We start from the raw sequence: 22,516 nt of genomic DNA, 5'->3' as shown, positions 1-22,516 counted from the left end.
TTCCTCCTCACACCACCATTCAAAATATCAAAGTTGCACCCTCTCCAATTCATCGGGAATCGAAAGCAATCTCAAGTTGGACAGGAAGGACTATAAATGGAACTTACAAGGCAAGAAGCAAAGCGATGGGTGTCGTTGATATTAGAAGAGGTAACAATGTTCATTGTAAAACTCATTAAGACTTGTGATACTATGTTCTCCCTTCAAGAAGGAAGCCCACAGATACTAAAACACTAGAAGGATTTCTCTTTAAGACATTAAGTCAATATTTATGTAGTATTTGATTTTGTTGATTGAGATTTGACCCTTTCAAAATCTCTTATAGCAAGGCCGAATATGGCATTAGGGTCTTATGTGACTACCATTATTATCCTTAATACTAGTGATTCTATTAATGTGTTTACAAGTATTGACTCAATTAATGTGTTTACAGACTTTTGTGCTATCGTGTAAGAATTTTGTGTTTTTGTCTCCCACCTCCAACTGTCAAGATTTAATAACAAACAAGTGATTCTATTAATGTTTTTACATACTTTTGTGCTATTGAGTAGGAATTTTGTATTTTTGCCTCCCACCTCCAACTGTCTCACTAAATTTGATAAACAAGATTTGATAACAAACAAGTGCCTTTCCTGATAGATTCAAAACATTTTTTGTTTTGTTTTTTGCATTTTTCAAAGTTATGCTCAACAAGGTGTGTTGGTATACATGTTTAGATTGGACACACATTCTTAAGTTTCTTTAGGAAACTGACAATCTTCTAGATTCACAGCTATATGTTAGCTTATAAGTATTATGTGCTTGAGTAGTTATACCTACTCTTCTCGTTGATTAAAGCGCTCGACCCTCATTGTTTTAAGGCTGCTCTCTTGATTTCTACTTTATCAACATTAGGTCTATACATTTGCAATCATCTCATTCTCATTAATAATTTGTTTTCGTTCGGAGCTTACATAATTTGTTTTCGTTCGCAGCTTACAAGTTCTGTGCTTCACTGGCTATATGTACTACTCTTTGATTGAAGCTCTCTTGACCCTAATTGTTTGAAGTCTCTTTATTTCTACTTTATCAACATTGGGATTATACACCTGTAATCATCTTGTTCTTATTAACATTTTGTTTACATTGACTAATGCAATACCATGTGGTTGCTTGTCATTGTTCAATGGAAGCTATGTATCTTGGTATGCAACATAGGCCTATTAATGAATAGATATGCAATAGCTTGTGGTTACTTGTCATTGTTCAGTGGAGGCTATGAAAGCAACATAGGCCTATTAGTGAATAGATGTTTACCATTTCTCTCTATTATTTGATATCATATTCAAGTTCTGAACAACTAAATAGATATCAAAGTTCTGAACAACTAAATAGCAACACTTTTACCAATCCAATTCCTTGGAAGCTCAAGGTACATTGTTGCTCAATAAGTTGAAATCATTGCTCTACTCCAAAAGCTTTATGGACGTGTAAATTGGATAACATAATTGTGAAATAATGGCATTTTCTGGGGTTTTATTTGTTGTGGGTAAGCATTATTATGCATTTAAAGTCTGTATGTTACTACTTGAAAATTTAAACCTGCTATAAAGGAATTGCCCCTTGCTCTACTCCAAAAGCTTTATGGATGTGTAAATTGGATAACATAATTGTGAAATAATGATATTTTCTGGGGCTTTATTTGGTGTGGGTAAGCATTATTATGCATTTAGAGTATGTACATTACTATTTAAAATTTTAAACTTGCTAGAACCAAAGATATTAATATGTAACTTTCTAACATGACGAGAAAAACTTAATTTTGAAATACAAAGTTAAACCCAAAAAAAATTGTTGCAAAAAGAAAACGTAAATAGCATAGAATAGAAAGCAAATTGGCAAAATTTGGGCACCTGAAGTGATTTACTGAATTACCTTGAACTGACCTCGTTAATCTTGATAATAAAAAATATAACAAAAACTCAGATCGAATAGAATTGATAAGAAAGCTCTGTATAACAATTCTATTCAAAAAAGATGCAATAAAATTTTGATTATATAGAATCATCTTCCATGACACTGACAAGCAATAAATACCAATTGAAATATCAATAAGCATTAAGCAAGAGATTCATCACCTAAAAAACCTAAAAGAATGTTGCCGCCAGCGATGCTGTTGCCTTGTGTTCGGTACCAAATTGACGGCTTAGGGTTCATACTAGGATGAACTGCAAGAATGAGATCAAGAAATTATGAGAATTCTAGTATTGCTGGATAATGTCAGTCATGGTTTTTGTTTTTTCGGATATAACCAAATGTTGCACTGTTCTTTAAATGAGCATACACGCATATATTATTTGGGAAGATCAATGATAATCCCAGCGTAAAATCAAGGATGAACTAAAATTGTTCAACCGAAATGTAAACTCAAATTGTTTTCGGCTGCAAACCCGAAGAAAACCCCTACTCTATTCTTGAACAATGCGTCAAAGGAATATATACTGCTCCTGAAGTTGCTGTTATTAATTGCTCCATGTACCTACACTGTTAACAAAAAATGAAACTGTAGGCATAAAAAATACCTACACCAAAATCATCTATAAATAACCTGATATAATTTCAAGAATATTAAGAATATGTAAAATTACGCTACCACATCTGAATACCACAAACGCAAGTAAACCTGGAGTCAGTTTTCACCCTAAACAAATTCTTTATGTACTCAAAATAGTATTGTCAAAACCTCAGAAATTACAAATTAGATGCCGTAAGACTACAAAAGTTTTTCCAGAAAGATTTACAATTTATCGGTTGTGTTTCTGCCTACTTTTTTATAACTGCATTGTTCTATTACAAAATCAGTGTACAAAGTAACCTGTTCCTGCCAATATGAATGGAGCTATTATGGTTAAGTATCTTCTTAATCTTAAAAGTCAAAACTTTATACTGTAAATCAAACCTAGAATTACACACTCTGCTGAATATCTGAACTCAACCAAGTTTGCAGGCTACTCCCTTGCTTCAAGCACGAGGCAACAGCTGAACTTTTCTTGATATGGAATCATCTCAAATTTGGCATCCACATTGTCTGTCCATCCTGTGAGTAAATTCATTTGATGTTTGATGACAGCCAACAACTTATTCACTTTTCTTGAAGCAACTTCTTGTGCTAACTTAGTGGCTTACAAAGTTCAGAGACAATGAATAAAAGTAAAACTTGTTGGTCAGGTTGCTTGTAGCTTTACTCTGATAAAAATACCATTTTTCCGAATGAATGAATTCTTATATGTGAATATTTCAAACACTATCTCCAGTATACCTTATATGTCCCAAATGTAAGATAGTTAAAATGATTAGATGACGTGCAATAATTCTCTTTGAAATGAATAAAACACCAAATCAGCTTGGAAAACTCTATTCCTCTGAAGGCCTTTGGGAAAGAACTGTTTTCATGATTTCGTAAGTCATAAACACAATACCCACACTTGGAACAACTTTTAAATACTCTGGAAGAATTCCTCTGTATAAACCAGCCCATCCTTCTGTCCTAATTATGTGCTTGAATGTGCCTAGAATTCCTGAATTATATACACGTGCACGCCCTCCTGCACCTTCCAGCTGCATCCTCCTCCTGACCAAATCGAGAGGAAATGTAGCTACAAAAATTTAAGAAAAAGTGAGAACACATAATATGCACTGCATGTAAAAAAAATTATAGAAGAATGCATGGATGATGTCTGCAAAAGATATGCTTCTATTTAAGAGGTTTTGCACACTCTCTACCCACTTATAGAATATTTTAGGAAACTATAACATTTGTATCAATCACTCAATAAAAATAGGGAGGCAAATTGCTCTTCTAAATGCGACTTAGGCATAAAAAATGACATCCCATTTTACCTGTTGATGAGGCAATGCCTGAAAGGCTGCCACACGCCAAGCTAACAGCCACAGGAGAATCATGAGGCCTGAAGCATAAAGACTGGCCACTTTAGCAGGAGTTGAACCTAGAAAAAGAAATGAGAAGGCAAAACATCTAACACGATAGTCTTGTAACCTGATTTTAATAAACACCTATCTTATAATCAAAATGATAACAAAAGGGATAGAAGCAATAATGCTGTGCTCCAAGAGCCAGCTTCTATTATTGTAGAAGTTGCCAGTATAAGATCCTAGACATACCTTTCAAACTCCCAAAAGGATCTAAGAGTCTCGTAGGCACAGAAACTAATTGCTATATTAGGTCCAACTCCCTGCATTATGCATACATAGCCATGTGATGTTAAAGATATATTCAAATTGTTAATGGACACATTCAAAGCATTAATGGACTCATTCAATTTTTTTCTACACTGACCAATAAAGTTGCTCCAAGGCCTTTGTATAACCCTTTAATGCCTTCGTCCCTTGAAATAGCGTAGAGGGCATGTGTGATGCCTTTGTAATACATTACTTTGGTCTGTCAAACAATAGAATGTAAGTGAAAGAAATGAAGCCAATTAATATTGTATACATGATGATACCTGAAATATCTTATAAATATCATGCCACAAAAGCTCCACTATGTTGTTCCCAAATCTCTAATTAATTGATGAAAAAGACAAAATAAACTACTATGAATAATAAATACATCAATATGCTTTAGGAAAATACCCATGCCAAAAAATAACATTGCACAATATAAAATAAGCGAAAATGAATGAAATTTGATAAAGAAAAACTATAAACATACAGAGCTAAAAGATATACCAAAAAAGACTCTACTTACAACATGGCTGCTAGTTTACCTAAAGTAACAGAGCAACTCTTTATAATTTACAAACTTTTGAATGTCATCATTGTGATCAATTCATGGTCACTGATAATTTTAACACAACAAATTTATGGGAAATGCCTATTGAGGCTCATTTAAGTAAAAAGAATCTCACACTTGAAAGTTTGAATATTCAAACCGGGCTCTGATCCCAGCCAGAGCATGCCCAGTAAACACTTTCATTTCGCCTACGTTAAGGCATAAGTTCATCACAAATGTACCCAAAAGGTCATATTGTACCCAGTGAGAATCTATAGGCTCAAGATGCTTTCAGAAAAGGAGAGTTTAGTATTTTTTGATTAGTGAAAAATATGAAAATAACAGAAGTGAAAAACTAAAATCTGAAACCTAAATGAAACTACGGAAAAAGAGAAGAAAAAACACAATCACCCTCTCATTTAACTACTCTCTCATTAACATCCAGGGCAAAAACATCACCGAAGCTAGCATGTTGACTGCATCACTATTATTTAAGTCAAATATTATGTTTGATCATAGTTCTGAAACTCAACATGCTAAAATTTTGACTCAAACTTGGGACTGAGCAGAAACTGACATATTAAATGATTAATAAATTTGTAAACCAGGGACACATCCCATATGTATTTTAACCCATCACCAATAGGGGACACTTTAGGGACAAAGGAATGAAAACATCCCTACCAAATTACCCAATTTGTGAAAGAATTTAGAAATACTTCCCAAACAGGAAAATCTGCAGAAGTAAACAACAGGAAACAGGAAGCCATCCCATACAACCAAGATAGCTTAAAAGGTTTTATTAACACACTAAAGAAATAAGTGACAGGATGGGGAGCCCACAAGGACCCCCAAACCCCTTAATACCATCCATGAAACTAAACAAGCTAAACAAAAACAAAAATGAAAGTCCTTGTTTCAATTTATGAAGAAGATAAGAAAAAGAACAAGTGTAAAAAAGGTGGAGACAAAAGGTGAGAAAAAGCGGAAAGAGCATCAAATCTAAACCATTTAAAGGAAGTTTATCATCTATTGTTCATCTGCTCAAATTAGTTTGCATTGTTTTTTGATTTTTTTAAGTTTCAATCTCTTACGAGAATTTTTTGTTTTATGTTTTGTACTTGAGGCAATGTTCTGAAATTCCAACAAAAAGAAAGTGAACAATAATGAGGTTATTGGAGAGTGAAGCGGTTCAAATTCTACCAAGAAGCCATAGAAGTACCATTGGTGGTTCTTCTAGGGGAAAAGCATTGCAAGGACTGTAAGTTCAAACAAGCAATTTGAATGCCCTTTTGAATTCATCAAAACCTATTCAAACGGCCCATTTAATACAGAGAAATTAAAAACCTCCTTTATAAATTGCAACAGCCATGGACAAAGGGAGAAAAATTAAGGGGCAGTAGAATATGACAGTTTTTGTGGAGCAGAGCTACACAGGTTAATCCTCCTTTTTTGCCCACAAGTGGAATATGGATTAAAGCATGTGAAAAAATAAACCTAGTTGAGATGGGCAAAGTGACTTAGATCCACATAGGGAGAGCAATAAAAGATCATCAAAACCTATTCAAAAGGCCCATTTAATCCAGAGAAATTTAAAACTTCCTTTACAAATTGCAACAGCCATGGACAAAGGGAGAAAAATTAAGGGGCGGTAGAATATGACAGTTTTTGTAGAACAGAGGCCGCTACACAAAGGTTTATCCTCCTTTTTTACCCACGAGTGGAATATGGATAAAAGCATGTGAAAAAATAGACCTAGTTGAGAAGGGCAAAGTGACTTAGATCCACTTAGGGAGAGCAATAAAAGAAAAGACAATAGGAAAAGAAACTATACAGCCTAATATGTAATTGAATGTCAAAGGGAGAAAAGGGCGAAAATTTTACCAAGATAAAGAAAAGGCTACTAGCATAATGTCCTACAACACAAATACAATAGATGGGATTAGAGGAATGTCTTATATATATATATATATATATATATATATATATATATATAATGCTTCTTTAACGGTCATCTTAGTTAATCTTTACTTTTGTTAGGTAGTTTCTGTCTCTCACTAATTCACAATTGTTTATTTTGGAAACATCATATATATATATCAAAGTAACGAGACTTGGATCAGGCTCAAACTCGGTAACTCGACTAGTGACCTGGCTCAAACTTCCTTGTGACTCGATAGTGACTCGGCAAACTGATAAAACCCTTGAAATTTAGAGATTATTTGCGATTTAAATTAATTCCATGCACCCATTATTGAATAAAGCTTAAAGACACTAACATCATAAAATAGAAGGTAATTTGATCACATACATAACATACATCGATTACGTAAGTACAAAGGCAAATTTTAGATGTAATAAGAAATTTTTGAAAACAAAAATAAAAAATCAGCATTGTTAGATGAGTTAGCTGAGAAACCCAACTGAGTCAGCCGAGTCAGCTCAGTTGACCCAGGGTCACGGGTCATTTTGACCCAGCTGAGGTAACTCAACTCACTGACTCGAATGACTTGCCCAACTCACGGCAAGTCTGGTTACTATGAATTATATATTTATATATAGATATATATAGATAATGCTTCTTTAATGATCATCTTAGTTAATCTTTACTTCTATTAGACAGTTTCTATTTCTCATTAATTCACAATTGTTTGTTTTGGAAACATCATCTTTGTAAATATATAAAGGGGCTTTCATCTCCTTTGTTTTTCCATTTTTTGGAATAAAAACCACAAAGAGGTATTTTGTGAAATTTGTGGTTTGTCATGGAAGATTTTTGCTGGAAACCGCAAGCCTAGTTGAGGGTTTTGATTGCGTGGTTTCTTGGGTTGAACAAAAATATCCGATTTTTGAAGTTTGCATGTGCTTTTTGTCAGTTGCATGTTCTTCCATGTGTTGTTTTACCACGCAAAGTCTCATGTTTTGTCACATGAAGGTTTCTCTAAGGTTTCTCTAAAGAACTACAATAGGTTGATTGTTCCCCAACCCTATGCCCAAGGAAAGATACTCTATCCTCGTGCCATACCTAGTGAGCCTCATCATTCCCCCTAATTGCCACCACTTCCCTCTAATGATCATTACTCTCAAGATTGTGCGTTTGTATGATGTAACATGTGCCTATTCCACCGCAAGCCTTATCTAATGCCTTTGTATGACGTGGCCCATGCCCATTCCACCATAAGCATTACTTAATGCCTTTGTATGATGTAGCACAATCCATTCCACTACAACCCTTACCTTATCCCATGAAAGAATGACCTGAGTGTATAGGGTATACAGTTTATTTATATCATCATTAATATGGCAATTATGATGAACTTATATGCTAAACTTACAATTATATTTTATAATTGAAAGATATACATAAGTCTTATAATAGCATTTATTTATATTATTCTAACACAGCATACTCATACGCCATCCATTATTATACAAGCTTTGTCTAACAAATACACACAGGTGTGTGTGTGTGTGTCATAGTAACATGAGGACACGCACTCCCCCCCCCCCCCCTCCTCACTTTTGCCCCACGTTTCGGAGACGGAGACTTAGGGACTATGTTCCCTTGTCCCCAATGTCGCCACCAAATTTTGCCACCTCCGTCAAGGATGGAAGGCATCCCAATGTTGACTATTTGTTGATTCGACTATTTATATTCAATGTTCCAATTCAATGCAATGTTCAAGTATTTACTCTTTTACATATTGTATATCTTATATTGAAATACATTTTTTCATAACTAGCATTTTAAGTACCATATGTATAGTTGTCCATAAAGAGATAGAGATTGATGATTTTATTATTAAATTATTAAGTTATTAATGATTCGAACTTAGAAATTATGTTTGTTCTTTGTGATAGCATTCACTCTTTGAACTTAAATTTATTTATATTTTTGTTTTTGTCACTTGTTTGTAGATACATTGGGTTCTTCATCTCATGTATTGTGCATGTCATGCGACTAGTTGATACAATAGTTGACCTTAAAGAGATTTGTAAGATCTACTAGTATGCTTGGACAAATGAAACATGTCATTCATAGCAAGGATCCTACTGTGGCATGAGGATCACATTTAACCCCCTACCATGTGACAATGAAACAATACACACACCCCACACTCCACTCCATATGATGCCTTGTGCTCTAAATCCTATATAGTATGTAACTAGGCATAGGAGAGTATCTATATTTTAAGAAATTGAGATGAAAATGTACTTATGAAAGGACGTTAAAAATGTATACCATGGGGAGTTAACTTTACTTCTAACGCAATGACAAGCCATTGTCAATCTTTGCATTCCAACATTCACCAACCTAGAGTTAAGGACAAATAGAGCTACATTAGCTCAAACCCTATTGGATGATGGATGTAGCATGGCAAGGATACACCAAAGTTCCACACTTCCTTTCAAAGGTTGTTCATTTATTTGCTATAGAAACAAATTGGTTCACATTCAAACTATAATTGATAAACCAAAGTTTGTATTTATACAATAAGATATGTTGATCTTCACACAATCAAATTCAATCACAAATGGTAGATAATACATGGAAAAACAAGTCTATGTTAAGGATGAAAACAATTACAAGATATCAGATTATCCATCTCAACTTCAGCACCAAAATGATGCTTGAATGACTTGCCAAACAAGTTGAATACTACCTTCTCGAGGCATCAACATATTGAAGATATAAATACAATATAGCAAAAAAGGTCTCCCAAAAGAAATGGTCAATACCACAAATCCCAGACCTAGGTATCCAAATATTCATGAGATTCCCCACAACTCACCAAAATGGTCATCATACCTCACTAGTAACTCCTCTTTTGCACCTTACATACAACTTGCATTCCATAAGCACCATAGACTCCAACAAAATAGTCAAATCAACCATGATCCCAATCCAATGTCCTCCATGGGAAAATTGGTATATTTGCAATGAAAAGAAGAAGCTTGCGAAAAATTGAGTTTCGCCTTCTCCACAATTGGTTGTCAATCTTTACCAATTTTCATTATCTCCCAAAATTTAGCTTTCACTTAGAAGCCACTACAATTACATGTAATAGTATTAATAATTAGTAAATGATTTGACTCATTTAACTAACATATAGATGACTATCCAAGTCTACCCTCTTTATGTTCCCTACCAACAAAACATTTTTTATCAACAATGTTCAATTTTCTGATCTGTTTAGGATTTGCAGGATGATCAACATCTAATGCCAACTTTCAAAAAGATTGAAGTTTCTCAAAAAATGGAAAAGTTGGTAGCTATGCATAGTAATTTGTGGTTCCAACATAGACATACTGTCAAGTATTACGACTCCAATGTTTGTTGATCGTGAAAATGTCACACAAGAGGTGTAGGAGGGGATTGGTTGGGGGCCTTGGAAATGGCAATAGTTGAGGTAGTAAAAGTTGATAAGGGTCAGCAGAAGTTTTCTATGTTTTTCATTATTTAATAGTTGAAACCTACAGCATTTGATCATTCTGTAGTAATTTTTATATGGTATATATGCACATTAGCAATGACAGCTCATGAAACCTCAAATTAAATCTACTGTTATGTAGTACAGCTTTATAATATCAAATATTCCTTAATATTTTTGTATTACTGTCCCATAAAATGGCCTCCCAAAAAATATTTCTCCACTATTCCCTGCAATCCCCATCTAAAACATTGGTGCAACATAAGTGCACATTGATGAAGATTGGGCATAGCTAACCTGAAGTGTCCTTGACACTGCCAATGCTTGAGGAACTGATGAGCCACAACAATAATTTCAATGCACAAATGACTAACAAATTATTAATTTTTATGTGCAACATGTAGTCTAATTATTGGGAATTTAGTACACACTATTTTGAACAGTAATCATAAACCATTTTATCATTCCGTGTTTAGCATTAAATAATCAAATACCAATATCCATAATGTTTTGTGATCTGTTTTAGTATATTTTATTCATTTGGTATGGCAAAGTTTTTTTATCTTTATCTTTTTTATAATCATAACAAAGTCATGCAAAAATAAACTACTATACTTGATCCTGAAAGTTAGACAAATGCATTAGCCTAATAACCCAATTAAAAAGCCACTTGGGCTAATAACCCACAAAAAAAAATTGCATAAGTCAAAGGAGCTGGAAAAATTGGGATGTGGTTTGCACTATGACAAAGGAGAATTTATTATTTTCATTTCCATGATGTCAGCCCAAAATAATTTTGTTTTTTTTAAAGATAGAACAGAAAGTGCTAGTAAAAAAATGAACATTCAAAAATTATTAGTAAAACAAAGGAAAACAATAAGAACTTTTATCATCAATGTGCTTTAAAATGTTGAAAGTAAATCAAAGAATAGCAATAGAATGGAAAAGAATAGCAATAGAACGGAAAGTTGAAAGTAAATCAAAGAATAGCAATAAGCTACAAAAAAAAAAAAAAAATGCATAAGTCAAAGATGCTGGAAAAATTGGGGTGTGGTTTGCACTATAACAAAGGAGAATTTATTATTTTTATTTCCATGATGTCAGCCCAAAATAATTTTTAAAAAAAAAAAGATAGAACAGAAAGTGCTACTAAAAAAATGAACATTCAAAAATTATTAGTAAAACAAAGGAAAACAACAAGCATTTTTATCATCAATGTGCTATAAAATGTTGAAAGTAAATCAAAGAATAGTAATAGAATGGAATGCATGTAAAGCTTAGGAACTTCTTAACACTATTATTTTAAGTGCATGTTTGCCATAAATAGTCCAGATTACAACATTTCCCTCACGATTGCAATAATGAGAAACTTAAGCTAATGTCATTGTCAAATGATAATGCCTATGTTCCTTTTGTAAAGCAATATATCAAACAAATATACACAACTTTTATATAGCCCATAACAATTTGACCAAAGAGCAATATCGCATGCTTCTCACATGCTTATCACATGCTAGACTTGCTAGAAGTCTAGTATAGAAATGTTGGCAGTGGGCCAGCATCCCCCGCTGGATTTATGACATGGATTAACAGCCAGTTGTGTTTTCTATAAGTCTACTGGTTGCATAGAGCATTAATAGGTCAATCTTTTTGTGTACAACAACCCTAGCAATTAACAAGTGGTATCAGAGCTTCATCGCGAATTTAGATCCTTGTAGGTCGCGTCAAGTAACATTGGGAGGGGGATTGTTGGTAGTGCTCCAAGGCCCTCGCTTGATTTGTGATATTGTTTAACAGTCTCATGTGTCTTCTATACATCTAGTGGTTGTTTGGGGCATTAATAGATCGATCTTTGGTGCAACAACCCTAGCGATTAACAAGAGAGCACTTCATTGAGAAAATAGTTTATAAACTAGGAAAAGGTCATTACAAGACTAATCAAAATAATCTGCAATAACACACATCCCTTGAAATTGAAATATTTAATAACTCGAAAATAGAACATGCAAAAAACAATTTCAACTTCCAAATCTTGTTAATGCCTTTGTCAATTTTTTGAGTAAACTGAGTGTTGCTTTGTAAAAATCAGTGTTTTCTCAAATCACAATTGCTAATTGGCAACAATCTCATTTAGGATACCATTGAGAATACCCCTTTATCAGAGTTGAATCTCATTTCAACCTAGAACTATAGATGGGTAATAATGCAAAATAAATAATCCAACTCCATACCTACCCTGTAACCTAGGTATACACTAGCTTGTAATAAAATATATATATATATATAACAAAAAAATAATGCTTCAAAAAATACAATTTTAAAATAAGAAAGAGCCATTCTAAACTAATAGCAAAGCACTAATAGCCTATACTATCAATATAATAAGCATACTACCAATATAATAATCATAATCTAATCATAACATGTAATAATAATAAAACCTAACCACTCTACAAACCAACCGTTATTGAACACTAATTTCAAATCATGTTGCAATTAATGTAGCCTTCGTAATCTTTTACCTTGTTCCTAGCATTCAATGTAATAATGCATTAAGATATGAGATTATTAAGGTTGCAATGTTTTTAATGTTACTTTTTAGCTCACTAACTTTTAAAAGATGCACCATTAGTTCTGTGCTTGATTTTCTATGTGCATGTTATCTTTAAATGACAGGATTTCAAACAACGATCTTAGTCCATAGGATGAGATTCGCAAGAATATAAGAAAGAAGAATGGATAGGAATAATGTGCATAAGGTCATCAAATGCGGATTCTACTGGTTGAAAAATAAGTAAAGCAATAAAACAATGTAATTAAACAATAAAGCAATATAATTAATATATTTATATATAAGGAAAGGTATGCCTTCTCAAAGTCCCCAAATAAAATCAGGGGCAAATGTATTTAATATAGATAACAGGAAACTTGCATCCCAGGCTTTAACAGAGGTTTTCTTACCCCATTCTTTTACCCCTGGTGCCTGCACTTTGAATGAGGGAAAGTGTAAAATATTAAAGAAACTAATAAAATAAGGGCAAAAAGCCTTAAACCAATCAAAAAAATATATCCAACGCAAAACACTGACATTGATTATCAGGCATTTACAAATCACTGACACTTTTTGGTTGACAAATTCTAACAACATATTGCAGAGTCAGAGAGTGCACATATAAAACTGTTTACTAGAAGATAATCATAACTTCAAAATGTGTGACTGGACTCATGACAGATATTGAAGAATTGGGTGAGTATCATTCAAACAAAGGTTGCATGGGTACGTGGGTACGGGAACGGGAACGGGTACGGTGATGGGTACGGGGACGCATATTTTTCAAAATAGGGGACGGGGGTACATGTGTATGCCTAATTTTTTTCTATATAATTAATAATTTATAGAAAATATAAAAATCAAAATATATGTCATGAGTCATGACATTGAGCATTCAAAACAAGAAATTTGAAAATATGAGCCATAAGTCAAATTATTATATATATATATATATATATATATATATATATATATATATATATATATATATATATATATATATATATATATATATATACACATATGCTATTGCTGAATGTTTAATGTTTAAAGTATTTTTCATAATAGGGGATGGAGGTACTTGGGTATGTCAAACTTATTTAAAAATTATACTTTTATATTTATAAAAAATCTGAAATTATGAGTCATGACAATGGTTTTTCAAAACAAGAACAGTGATAAAGTTTGCAAATGTAATGTATTGTTTTCAGTTTCAGATTTGCTATATGTTTGAAATAATAATACATGATAAATGCTTAGATGCATAACAAAGAAGGCAGACTTTAAACATGAACAAGAAGATCCTAAATCATATGACAATGACATATTGCAAATGGTAAACTTATGACTTGAACAGTGATAAAGTATATTGTTAATGAGTATCAAAGTTTCAAACTGATTTGGTATTGAATTAAGTTTGATAAACAACAAGCTAATACAAAAATTAAAAAACCAAAAAAAAAAAATCAGAATCTTAATCAAGGTCCTTAGCTATGACACTCTCCACCGAGTACCCGGTACGTGGGATACGTGTACCCGGTACTTGGGTACGTGGGTATGAGTACCAGGGGTGTGGGTACGAATACCCATGCAACCTTGATTCAAACCCTCCAATAATAAATGATTAACATGTACCAGCAAACATGCATTGTATATGGATCAATTTATGTGATTAAAAAGCATTACTTCAACGGAATTGGATGATAAATAAGTAGTTACTAGACTGAAAAGAGCTATTACCTGTGCTGCCAATCGAGTCCTTACAAGATCTAAGGGATATGTGAAAGTCGCAGCTGTTACTCCAGCTGCACCACCACCTAATAGACGAATACCAAGGTCTGTACTAATATTCTCTTTATATCTCTCCATGAAAGGCAATGAATGCATGATCTGCAACAAGAAAAACTCACTTAGACATACCATCACAGCATCAAAATCCAAAACTCAGGAATACCCGTATTTCTTCTTATTTTTCACTTAATTTTGCCGTCAATTGATCAGTACTCGCCTTCTTATACCGTTCATATGCATAAAAGCTAATGGACGAGTAAGGGAGTCGATGGGCGATCGTAACCAGATTTCCCTTCCAAAATGCTCTGACTCCCTCTTCATTAACAATCCGTGATGCTTCTCGGATGATACTTGCTTTACGCAAGATTGGACCATCATTGTGCATGCCTTGGATCTATATAAAGGAAAACTTCCATAAAATAATTAGTTGACAAGATTAAACAAAACAAGAAGGAAACTAAACAAAAACACAAAAAGACATGGGATTACTCTAGAGAAGAACGCCTAATTTTAGGTCAACAGAATTCATTTCCACGTTGAAAATCAATCAAACTTCACTTCATAAAAGAGAGCTAAAATTTATTATAAATTAAACTTGTGCTTCTGTGGAGGAGGATACCACAATTTTCTCAGCAAGAACTACTGAGATGTTTTCAGAACGTTTTGCAGGAATATGGTCACACAACATTTTAACAAACCTCTAACAACTGTTCCCCAGAAGATCTAAGACCTACTCTAATGCGATAGTGCAATCAAAATGTAAGGCAGCAAAAATATTAAAAATTGACCATCTTGAGGTTGCCTCTTGGCAATAAATAACTTAGATAAATGCTCATGCTTAAACACACTTTTCAGCAAACAGTACATCCTCCTTAAGGACAGCCCCTCCTACATAAGTTTTTGAATAGCTACAGACTGAAAATATTAAGGCTCCATTTCTAGAGAGAGTTAAAAGCAGACTTAGTACCTATGTGAATACTAACTTCCCATTTATAAAATGAGGCATGCAATTGATGTAAATGGCTTACTTCTAATTTTTACCATTCGTATGTCTCTTTTTTCTCATCTTTCTGATGGCCTATTAGAGCAAGAGCATTTATAAATTAAATATAAAATAAGTGCAATAATAAAATTTCATGAATCTATGATAACTACACATGAAATTGTGGTTTCTTATCTGCTGAGAATTAAAGCTACAAAACAATTTCTAAGGACCTTGTAGATTTTACTCCCAGATTCCACAAAGCAATATAAAAGCATCAGAACATATTGCTTCTCCTTGCTGTTCAGTGTGCAGTGTGTAGTGTGCAGTAGGGAAATGTTATGCAACAAAGACAATACCAATACCTCAAGAAAAATACCAGGTAATTCGGGTTTAAAATACATCATGCCATTCCTTTGCGAGCTCCGTCTAGGATTTCTACCTACTTCGTGATTTTTTAAGAATAATATATTATATATTTCATTCTGCAACACTATTGCTGCACCATATTGCACCTCTGCTCATAATCTTGTGTTCCTCATTTCTCTTTGTCTATACTAAACATTAAACATTTTTTAAGTCATTTGCAAATGCCTCTCAAATTAATATGAAGTCCTTCCAGGTCTCAGAATTTGTATACTTGAAGCTAGATATAAGGGTTAGAAAACTTTCAGATACAAAATAACTGCCAAGGCTGCTCACACTCCCTGCATTCTTACAGAGGCAAGTCTTATTAAAGTGCCATTAATAACTAGATTGTCAAAATCTCTGAAACCAGAAAAAGAAACTTAAACTATCCGAACTGGTTCAATGAGTCTCTCAAATCAACTCCCTTATATAAAAGAATCGCATCTAGATTTGCTCTGGAATTTTAATGTAAAACAAATACCAAAAATAGCATCAATGCATTAAAAATGACTTTCACAACAACAAATGAAGCAAACTTCCCCCCTAACCATCTACTTATAGCTTAACAGGAGAATTTTACCATGTTAGTAATTATTAATAAAATTTGCGGTTGACCAGATGGTGTTCTGGTGGTGTAAATTCAGGAAAAGTTGGGCCCTGATTTTAGTGATGAATTATCCCTGTTAAGTGCCCACATTTGGACCTTATTTAAGGTCCTTTTGTTACTGTTGTTTTAGGAGCACAATTTGTTCTAGATTTAGTCATTTTTTATTAGTTTCTATATCTACTGAGGGATAATCGATCATTTCCATTAAAGCGACCAACCATACATTTCAAGAGAACCACAGCATGCTTGAGCCAACTAACAAGACAGATAACCTCCTCTTCTTGTACAGGCTCTGCAAACCCTAGGAGAGTTATAACTTAGGCCCCCTTGACAAAAAAATTAAAGAGAACAAAAAGATCCAAACATTGGCCCTTGACTAACCATGTCCTAATGACAGAGATGAATTGACCTACTAGACCTCATATTAAGCAGACTAACACAAGAATATACATGCAACTAAATATGTAACAAGTTTGTAGCATTGCCCATTAAAATGACATCAACCTTAAATACACATGCATCATATAATCACACAAACATAACCCTCTATCCATTCATCAAACATTAGCTTTTTTATTATTTAGCATAAGTTAATGCAAATAGGTTATAAAGGTGGGTAGAACTTCTACATGTATGACCTCTGAGTAATTGCTCCAAGTGAGAAATCCCTTGGGAAAGGTTGTCAAACTAGACTCTGCACATAAGCCAGACTGAAACTAACAGTACAGCTGAAATAAATTGATATTTATTTGACCAACCACAATAAACAGTGATGCTTACTCCATTGGACAACCAATTCTAAATTTGCAAAATGTGCAAGAACATACAAATCAAAAGACTAAAGACACCTACAGCCAAGCATACTTCAATCATCCATCTCAAATAAGCACTACCCTGCATGCAACAAAGAGATACCACTACAAAACAGTTTGTAATGACATGTAATATTGCACATAATATTTACTCAAACATATAATATTACCTTTATAATATATAAAATATTACCAACCTCATCCCTAAAAATTTTAAGTTTGATCAATTCACCACAAATGTTATGCATTAAGGTTCTATAATGTATATATGAATGCATTATCAAAGTTATCGTAGGAATATTTGAAATTTCACTACTATTTTAATTTTTTTCTATTTTTATATCGATGTCCCTTACCATCCCCAAAAATGGCCCCAATAATTAGGGACTCAATTATGCATTGCCTCATCTGGTACCAAGCTCATCCCTAAAAATTGGGGTAATATTGGTTTCAAATACATTGCTAGTAGCCAAGTGAACATACAAAATTACCAAAATTCTATTACTGCCATGAAATGTAAAAATAAATCTTGAAACCAAGGTGGCTATGGGAGTTGCATTTGTAAAGTCATTGCCACCATTAAAGCCAAGAACAACCTCTTGAAAGTTTGAAATCATACCAAACACACTCCAACAAAATAATGGGAACACAAAGAATACTATTCATACAACACTTATCATCTTTTACATGTTGCTACACTACTAACATGGAATACAAAATGTCCCAGTAAGATATTGAGCCCATCACCACCAACAAGGCAACATGCAGCAGGCAAAAAATCAACTTCGAAACCACATCAACCTTTGAAAAGAAACAAGCAAACACAACAAAAAGATCACACGCCCACCATGTGCTACTTGAAACGTGGCATAAGTGGCCCATGTATACCTTCACAATTGTGACATCCATCCACATGAAATTAGAACACATAGAACTCAAGAGCACAAAATTTCGAAGTTGTGAGCAATTAAGCTAATACAGTGCAAGTTATAGGATTGACCAACATTAGAACATGTTGCAAAACTGTACATCAAGACATATTAGGCCCTACTATAAGTTATCTTGGATAAGTCACAAACAAAGGATTACAACAGTATGGCATGATTGCACAAATTTGGCAGGAATAGAGTTTGATGCCAACAGCTATAATTGTCAAGGGATTTGCTAGAGAAAGAGAAAGTTGATTCTATTCAAGATTTTGATTCAGATGACGATGTTCCAGAAACTTTAACAAAGTCCCTATGAAAAGATGAGTTTGAAATGCAAAGAGTTCAAGTTCATGCTGATTAAAGAACCTTCCTTAAAAATAGTAAGAATCAAATTTTTATGAGTTGCTCAAATGCTATTCTAGTGGCACAGAAATAAGGAGAAATCAGTCCCTAATTTTAGCAATAAATTCCGCTTGTTGAACACTGAAAAACTGCACAGTATTTCTGTTTTACTTTTTAATACGGTCGTTTTGGATGCTTTAAGTTTAAACATATTGTATTTTTTTTGTTTTAGAACGTTTAAATACCATGTGCTCATTTGAGCAACAACATGAGACTTACAAGCTTATTCGAACTCCTTAAAGACCAAGAGTCACAAATTAGGATCTAGCTTTTCCAATGAGACAAATACAGCCAATGGAAGACCAAGAGTCACAGCTTAGAATTCCACAAAGATGTCCCTCTTGGGGTTTGAACCATGGTCTCCACAATGAGAACTCACTTCAACCAACTAAGCTAAACCCCTTGGATTTAAAACATATTGTTTTTGTCTGGGTCACCCACATTTAAACAGTTTACAACTTGATGTGCTATTTGTGCTCTCCAATTTGCATCAGCAATGCAGAGAACCAAAATTCAGAATAATGAAATATTCTCAGAGCAAGTGCTCCTCTGATTGAGTTTTTTTACTTGCTTTCTTGTACTTCAAGCTTTTTGTGATTGAAGGTCTAATCAAAGGTTAAGTTAGGCATTTTGAGTCTAACCCTAGGGCACCGAATCAGTGTAACATGTGCTGAATTTTAACATCAATGAACAGGCAAACCTTATATGATTTTAATCAATAACACGAAAAGTTTTCTGCACATTAGACATTTATGACTCACCCACATTCTAGACTACTTATAATCCAATGCATCTCTCGTTTGCATCAGAAATGCAGAACCAAAATTCAGAACACTAAAATATTCTGAAAGCAAGCGTTACTCTGATTTGGTTTTCAATCAACTATTTCCTTGTAATTCAACTTTTTTTTTATAGCATGTCTAATCAAAGGTTAAGTTAGACAATTTATGTCAAACCCTAGAGTGCAGAATCTGCATACCATGTGCTGAAGTTTAACATAAATGAACAGACAAATCTTACATTGTGGCTATCAATGACCAAGAAATAAATTAGAAATAACAAGGAGCTGCTGGATATGGATTCTTCAAACATGAGTAAACAAAGTTTTCAGCTAGGCATTGGCCTACAATGTGAGTTATTAGCACATGTCTCACACACGTCTCAGTTTGAAAAGGCTAGCTAGTGCATTACGCTATTAAGAATTAGTGAGAATGAAACCTAATAAGTAATAATGTTGAGCATATGAATATGACTTATCAACCAAAAGAAAAATGTTATTAATGAATATATTCATCATAAGGATAACCACTGAAAGAGACGGCAGAGTCCTCAAGGCGGAAAAAGGATATTAATTCTGAATCAGTTGAACATATCAGAAACATTGGACCTTTTAAATGCTATTTAGAGTACACATGGATAGCCAGGCTGGAATTTATTCTCGAGCACGATCATGACGACAAAATCCAGGAGTATAAAAAAATTGTAAGTCAAGACAGAAACACTTCCCCTTCAGACTTCTACCTATCAAATTAGTAATATCTTACATTTTTACCTTAATAAAAACAATATTTTGGTCGTGCCACAAAACAAAGAAGAATAAAATGTGAATGATATACGAGCTAAACGGAAAGAAATCCCCCTCGGAACCTCCATTTGCCGAATTGGGGCCCGTACAAACAATTAATCTTTGCATTTTACCATAATAAAACTTATCAATTAAAATGACATTTATTTACAAACCTGAAAGAGAATGGTGAGCCGAGCCAATGGAGCAGTACAGGTTTTGCTCACAGCACCAGCCACCCCTCCTGCTAAAAGCTGAGATATCGTCCCAATGTGTGAATGTTGTACGGAATGCTGCACATACTTCTTCACCCCTCTATCCACCCCACCATGCTGGAATTGCTCTGAACCATTCAGTGACCCAGCTGATCCTGTCGTTAACTGCGCCCTTTGAGAAGTAACCCCTGTCTCCAGCACAACTCCCACCCTGCCTGCAGAGGCCGAATGAAAGGCCCCTTCAGCAGCAGCCTCTGTCTGCATTTTTCCTTCACTGTCTTCTCAAAAGTGAAGCCAAAAGGAGGAAGAAAAATATAGCCCAAGAATAGATTGTTCCACTCAAGTCAAATGTATCCTCTGAAAATCGCCCAATAAACCTGCCAATGAATTTAGTTACTCCATATTAAAAACACAAAAAAAGCGTGCCCAAATGCGAAATGTTGCTGTAATTTGAAAAATAGTGTCCCAGAAAACCCTACTTCAAATAATTTTTCTACCTGTCTCAACAGAGAATATACGTTTCATTCAATGGAAACCCGAATTTCCGATCAATTCACAGACCCTTTTTGTCTTTCATTTACTAACCCAAAGCTTTCAAAAACTCACCGATTCGACAGCCAAAAATCCCTCACTTTCACCCGGTAGCATAGTTTCCACCAGAGTTCTCCAAACGCCGTGACTTTCCAATTCGGTATACTGTATAAGCAATGAAATTCACAGCCACGACCCCAAGCAAACTCGTCCTTTTCTCCCCAATCGTATTATCAATAAAATAAGGGTCACCACAACCCTCTATCCCCAACTCAACCAAATCTTCAACCCATCATTCTCCGTCAGCAAAACATCCAAAGCCCGTTATGTTCCTTCAATCAAAACATCACAAAACCCTTCGTATCATATGTACCGCATCCGACTCGTACCGCAGACCTATGGAAAACCCAAGACAATCAAAAAGAATTCAAGAGAACTCTATTTATGCTCTACTTTCTTAATAGACAAGCAACTCACCAGAAAGAAAACTATAAAAATTATCAAACAAGCAACTCAAATGACAAATTTTGCCCGCCCTCTCTTTATGCACGGCGGGAATAAAAGACTTGATTGACAGACTATGGAATGTTCGAATCAAATAATAAAGGGATTGGAAACCGGGGGAGAAATATCTCTAGAATTTTTTTTTACCAAAAGCCCAATCCCTAACCCTAAGAAAAACATATGTTGCAGAGCCGACAGCTTAACAACACAAATGCCAGAAGATGAACAATTACGTTAACCAGGGTTTGATATATGGTCAGTGCCAACCCACTTTAGTTTGAATCGATGCGGAATATACTTGTTCGATTATTTGCACTTTTTTGGATCCTTCGATTCCATGCGCCTGCTTGCTTGCATTTTACATGATTTTATGATAAGGAGTTTTTAATTTTTTATTTTTTGAAGGTTAATTTTTTATGTTTTCTTTCACTTTTCCATCTTGGCCGTTATGGATTGGTCGCATCTATTTATTTAATACTCGTTTGCTCAAATTTTTTTTTTTAATTATATGAGTAAAATTAAGATATATTCTAAACTATATTATCAGTTAATTTATAGGGTGTTTTTTAATAGATTCTTTCAAAACATTATTTGACAAAAGATTTTCAAGGGTGTTATAATCAATTCATATCATTATTGTTGTAGTAATAGTTTATGAAGGGTGATTATAAATATTTACACAGGATTTTTTTTAATGGATCTATTAACTTTTTTATTGTTTTTAGTGGATTTCAAATTTTTGTAAGTTGCATCGTAATGATAGATCACATATTTTCATAGATTTCCTGTCGATAATAATTATTGCCAATCATTACTTTCAGAAGTCATAACAATTAGTGTGAATCATTATTGTAGTAATGGATCATGAATTTTCATAAACGAATAATTGTAGTAATGGATCATGAATTTTCATAAACAAATAACTGTAGTAATGGATCATGAGTTTCAAATAATTGTACTACTAGATCATGGATTTTCATAGACGACAATAATTGGTACATTGTAATTATGGATGGT

At 33.9% G+C, this 22,516-nt stretch overlaps 1 protein-coding gene across 2 annotated transcripts; it reads right to left on the bottom strand.

The window, feature by feature from the left end:
* Positions 1-2,672: 2,672 nt before the first annotated feature.
* On the bottom strand, positions 2,673-21,782 carry LOC149544694 (uncharacterized). Of its 2 annotated transcripts, none has more exons than XM_089795274.1 (9): positions 21,473-21,782; positions 21,071-21,391; positions 20,426-20,841; positions 14,763-14,939; positions 14,495-14,644; positions 4,337-4,438; positions 4,162-4,232; positions 3,880-3,947; positions 2,673-3,635 (listed from the first exon to the last, which is right to left on the bottom strand). In XM_089795274.1, exons 3-9 carry the CDS (start codon positions 20,726-20,728, stop codon positions 3,394-3,396), a joined length of 1,113 nt encoding a protein of 370 aa, XP_089651400.1. In that variant the 5' UTR covers positions 20,729-20,841; positions 21,071-21,391; positions 21,473-21,782; the 3' UTR covers positions 2,673-3,393. The 2 variants fall into 2 exon arrangements, with proteins under 2 accessions (XP_089651400.1, XP_089651401.1); XM_089795275.1 differs by having other exon boundaries at positions 20,426-20,821; positions 21,473-21,722.
* Positions 21,783-22,516: the final 734 nt, after the last annotated feature.

The sequence above is a fragment of the Cupressus sempervirens genome, chromosome 8 (assembly GCF_028749045.1).
Source record: "Cupressus sempervirens isolate cs-2001-9-10 chromosome 8, ASM2874904v1, whole genome shotgun sequence".
Taxonomy (NCBI): Eukaryota; Viridiplantae; Streptophyta; class Pinopsida; order Cupressales; family Cupressaceae; genus Cupressus; species Cupressus sempervirens.
Note: the sequence above shows the minus strand (reverse complement) of the source record. Positions and strands in the feature narration are given on the sequence as shown.

Bases quoted from the DNA above. Each gene is read 5' to 3' on its own strand.
- LOC149544694 (XM_089795274.1), bottom strand. From the start codon at position 20,728: ATGCAGACAGAGGCTGCTGCTGAAGGGGCCTTTCATTCGGCCTCTGCA. The intron at 14,645-14,762 runs GCGAGTACTGAT...TTCTTGTTGCAG, and splicing joins CATATGAACGGTATAAGAAG to ATCATGCATTCATTGCCTTT. The intron at 4,439-14,494 runs GTAATAGCTCTT...ATTGTTTGACAG, and splicing joins GGACTCGATTGGCAGCACAG to ACCAAAGTAATGTATTACAA.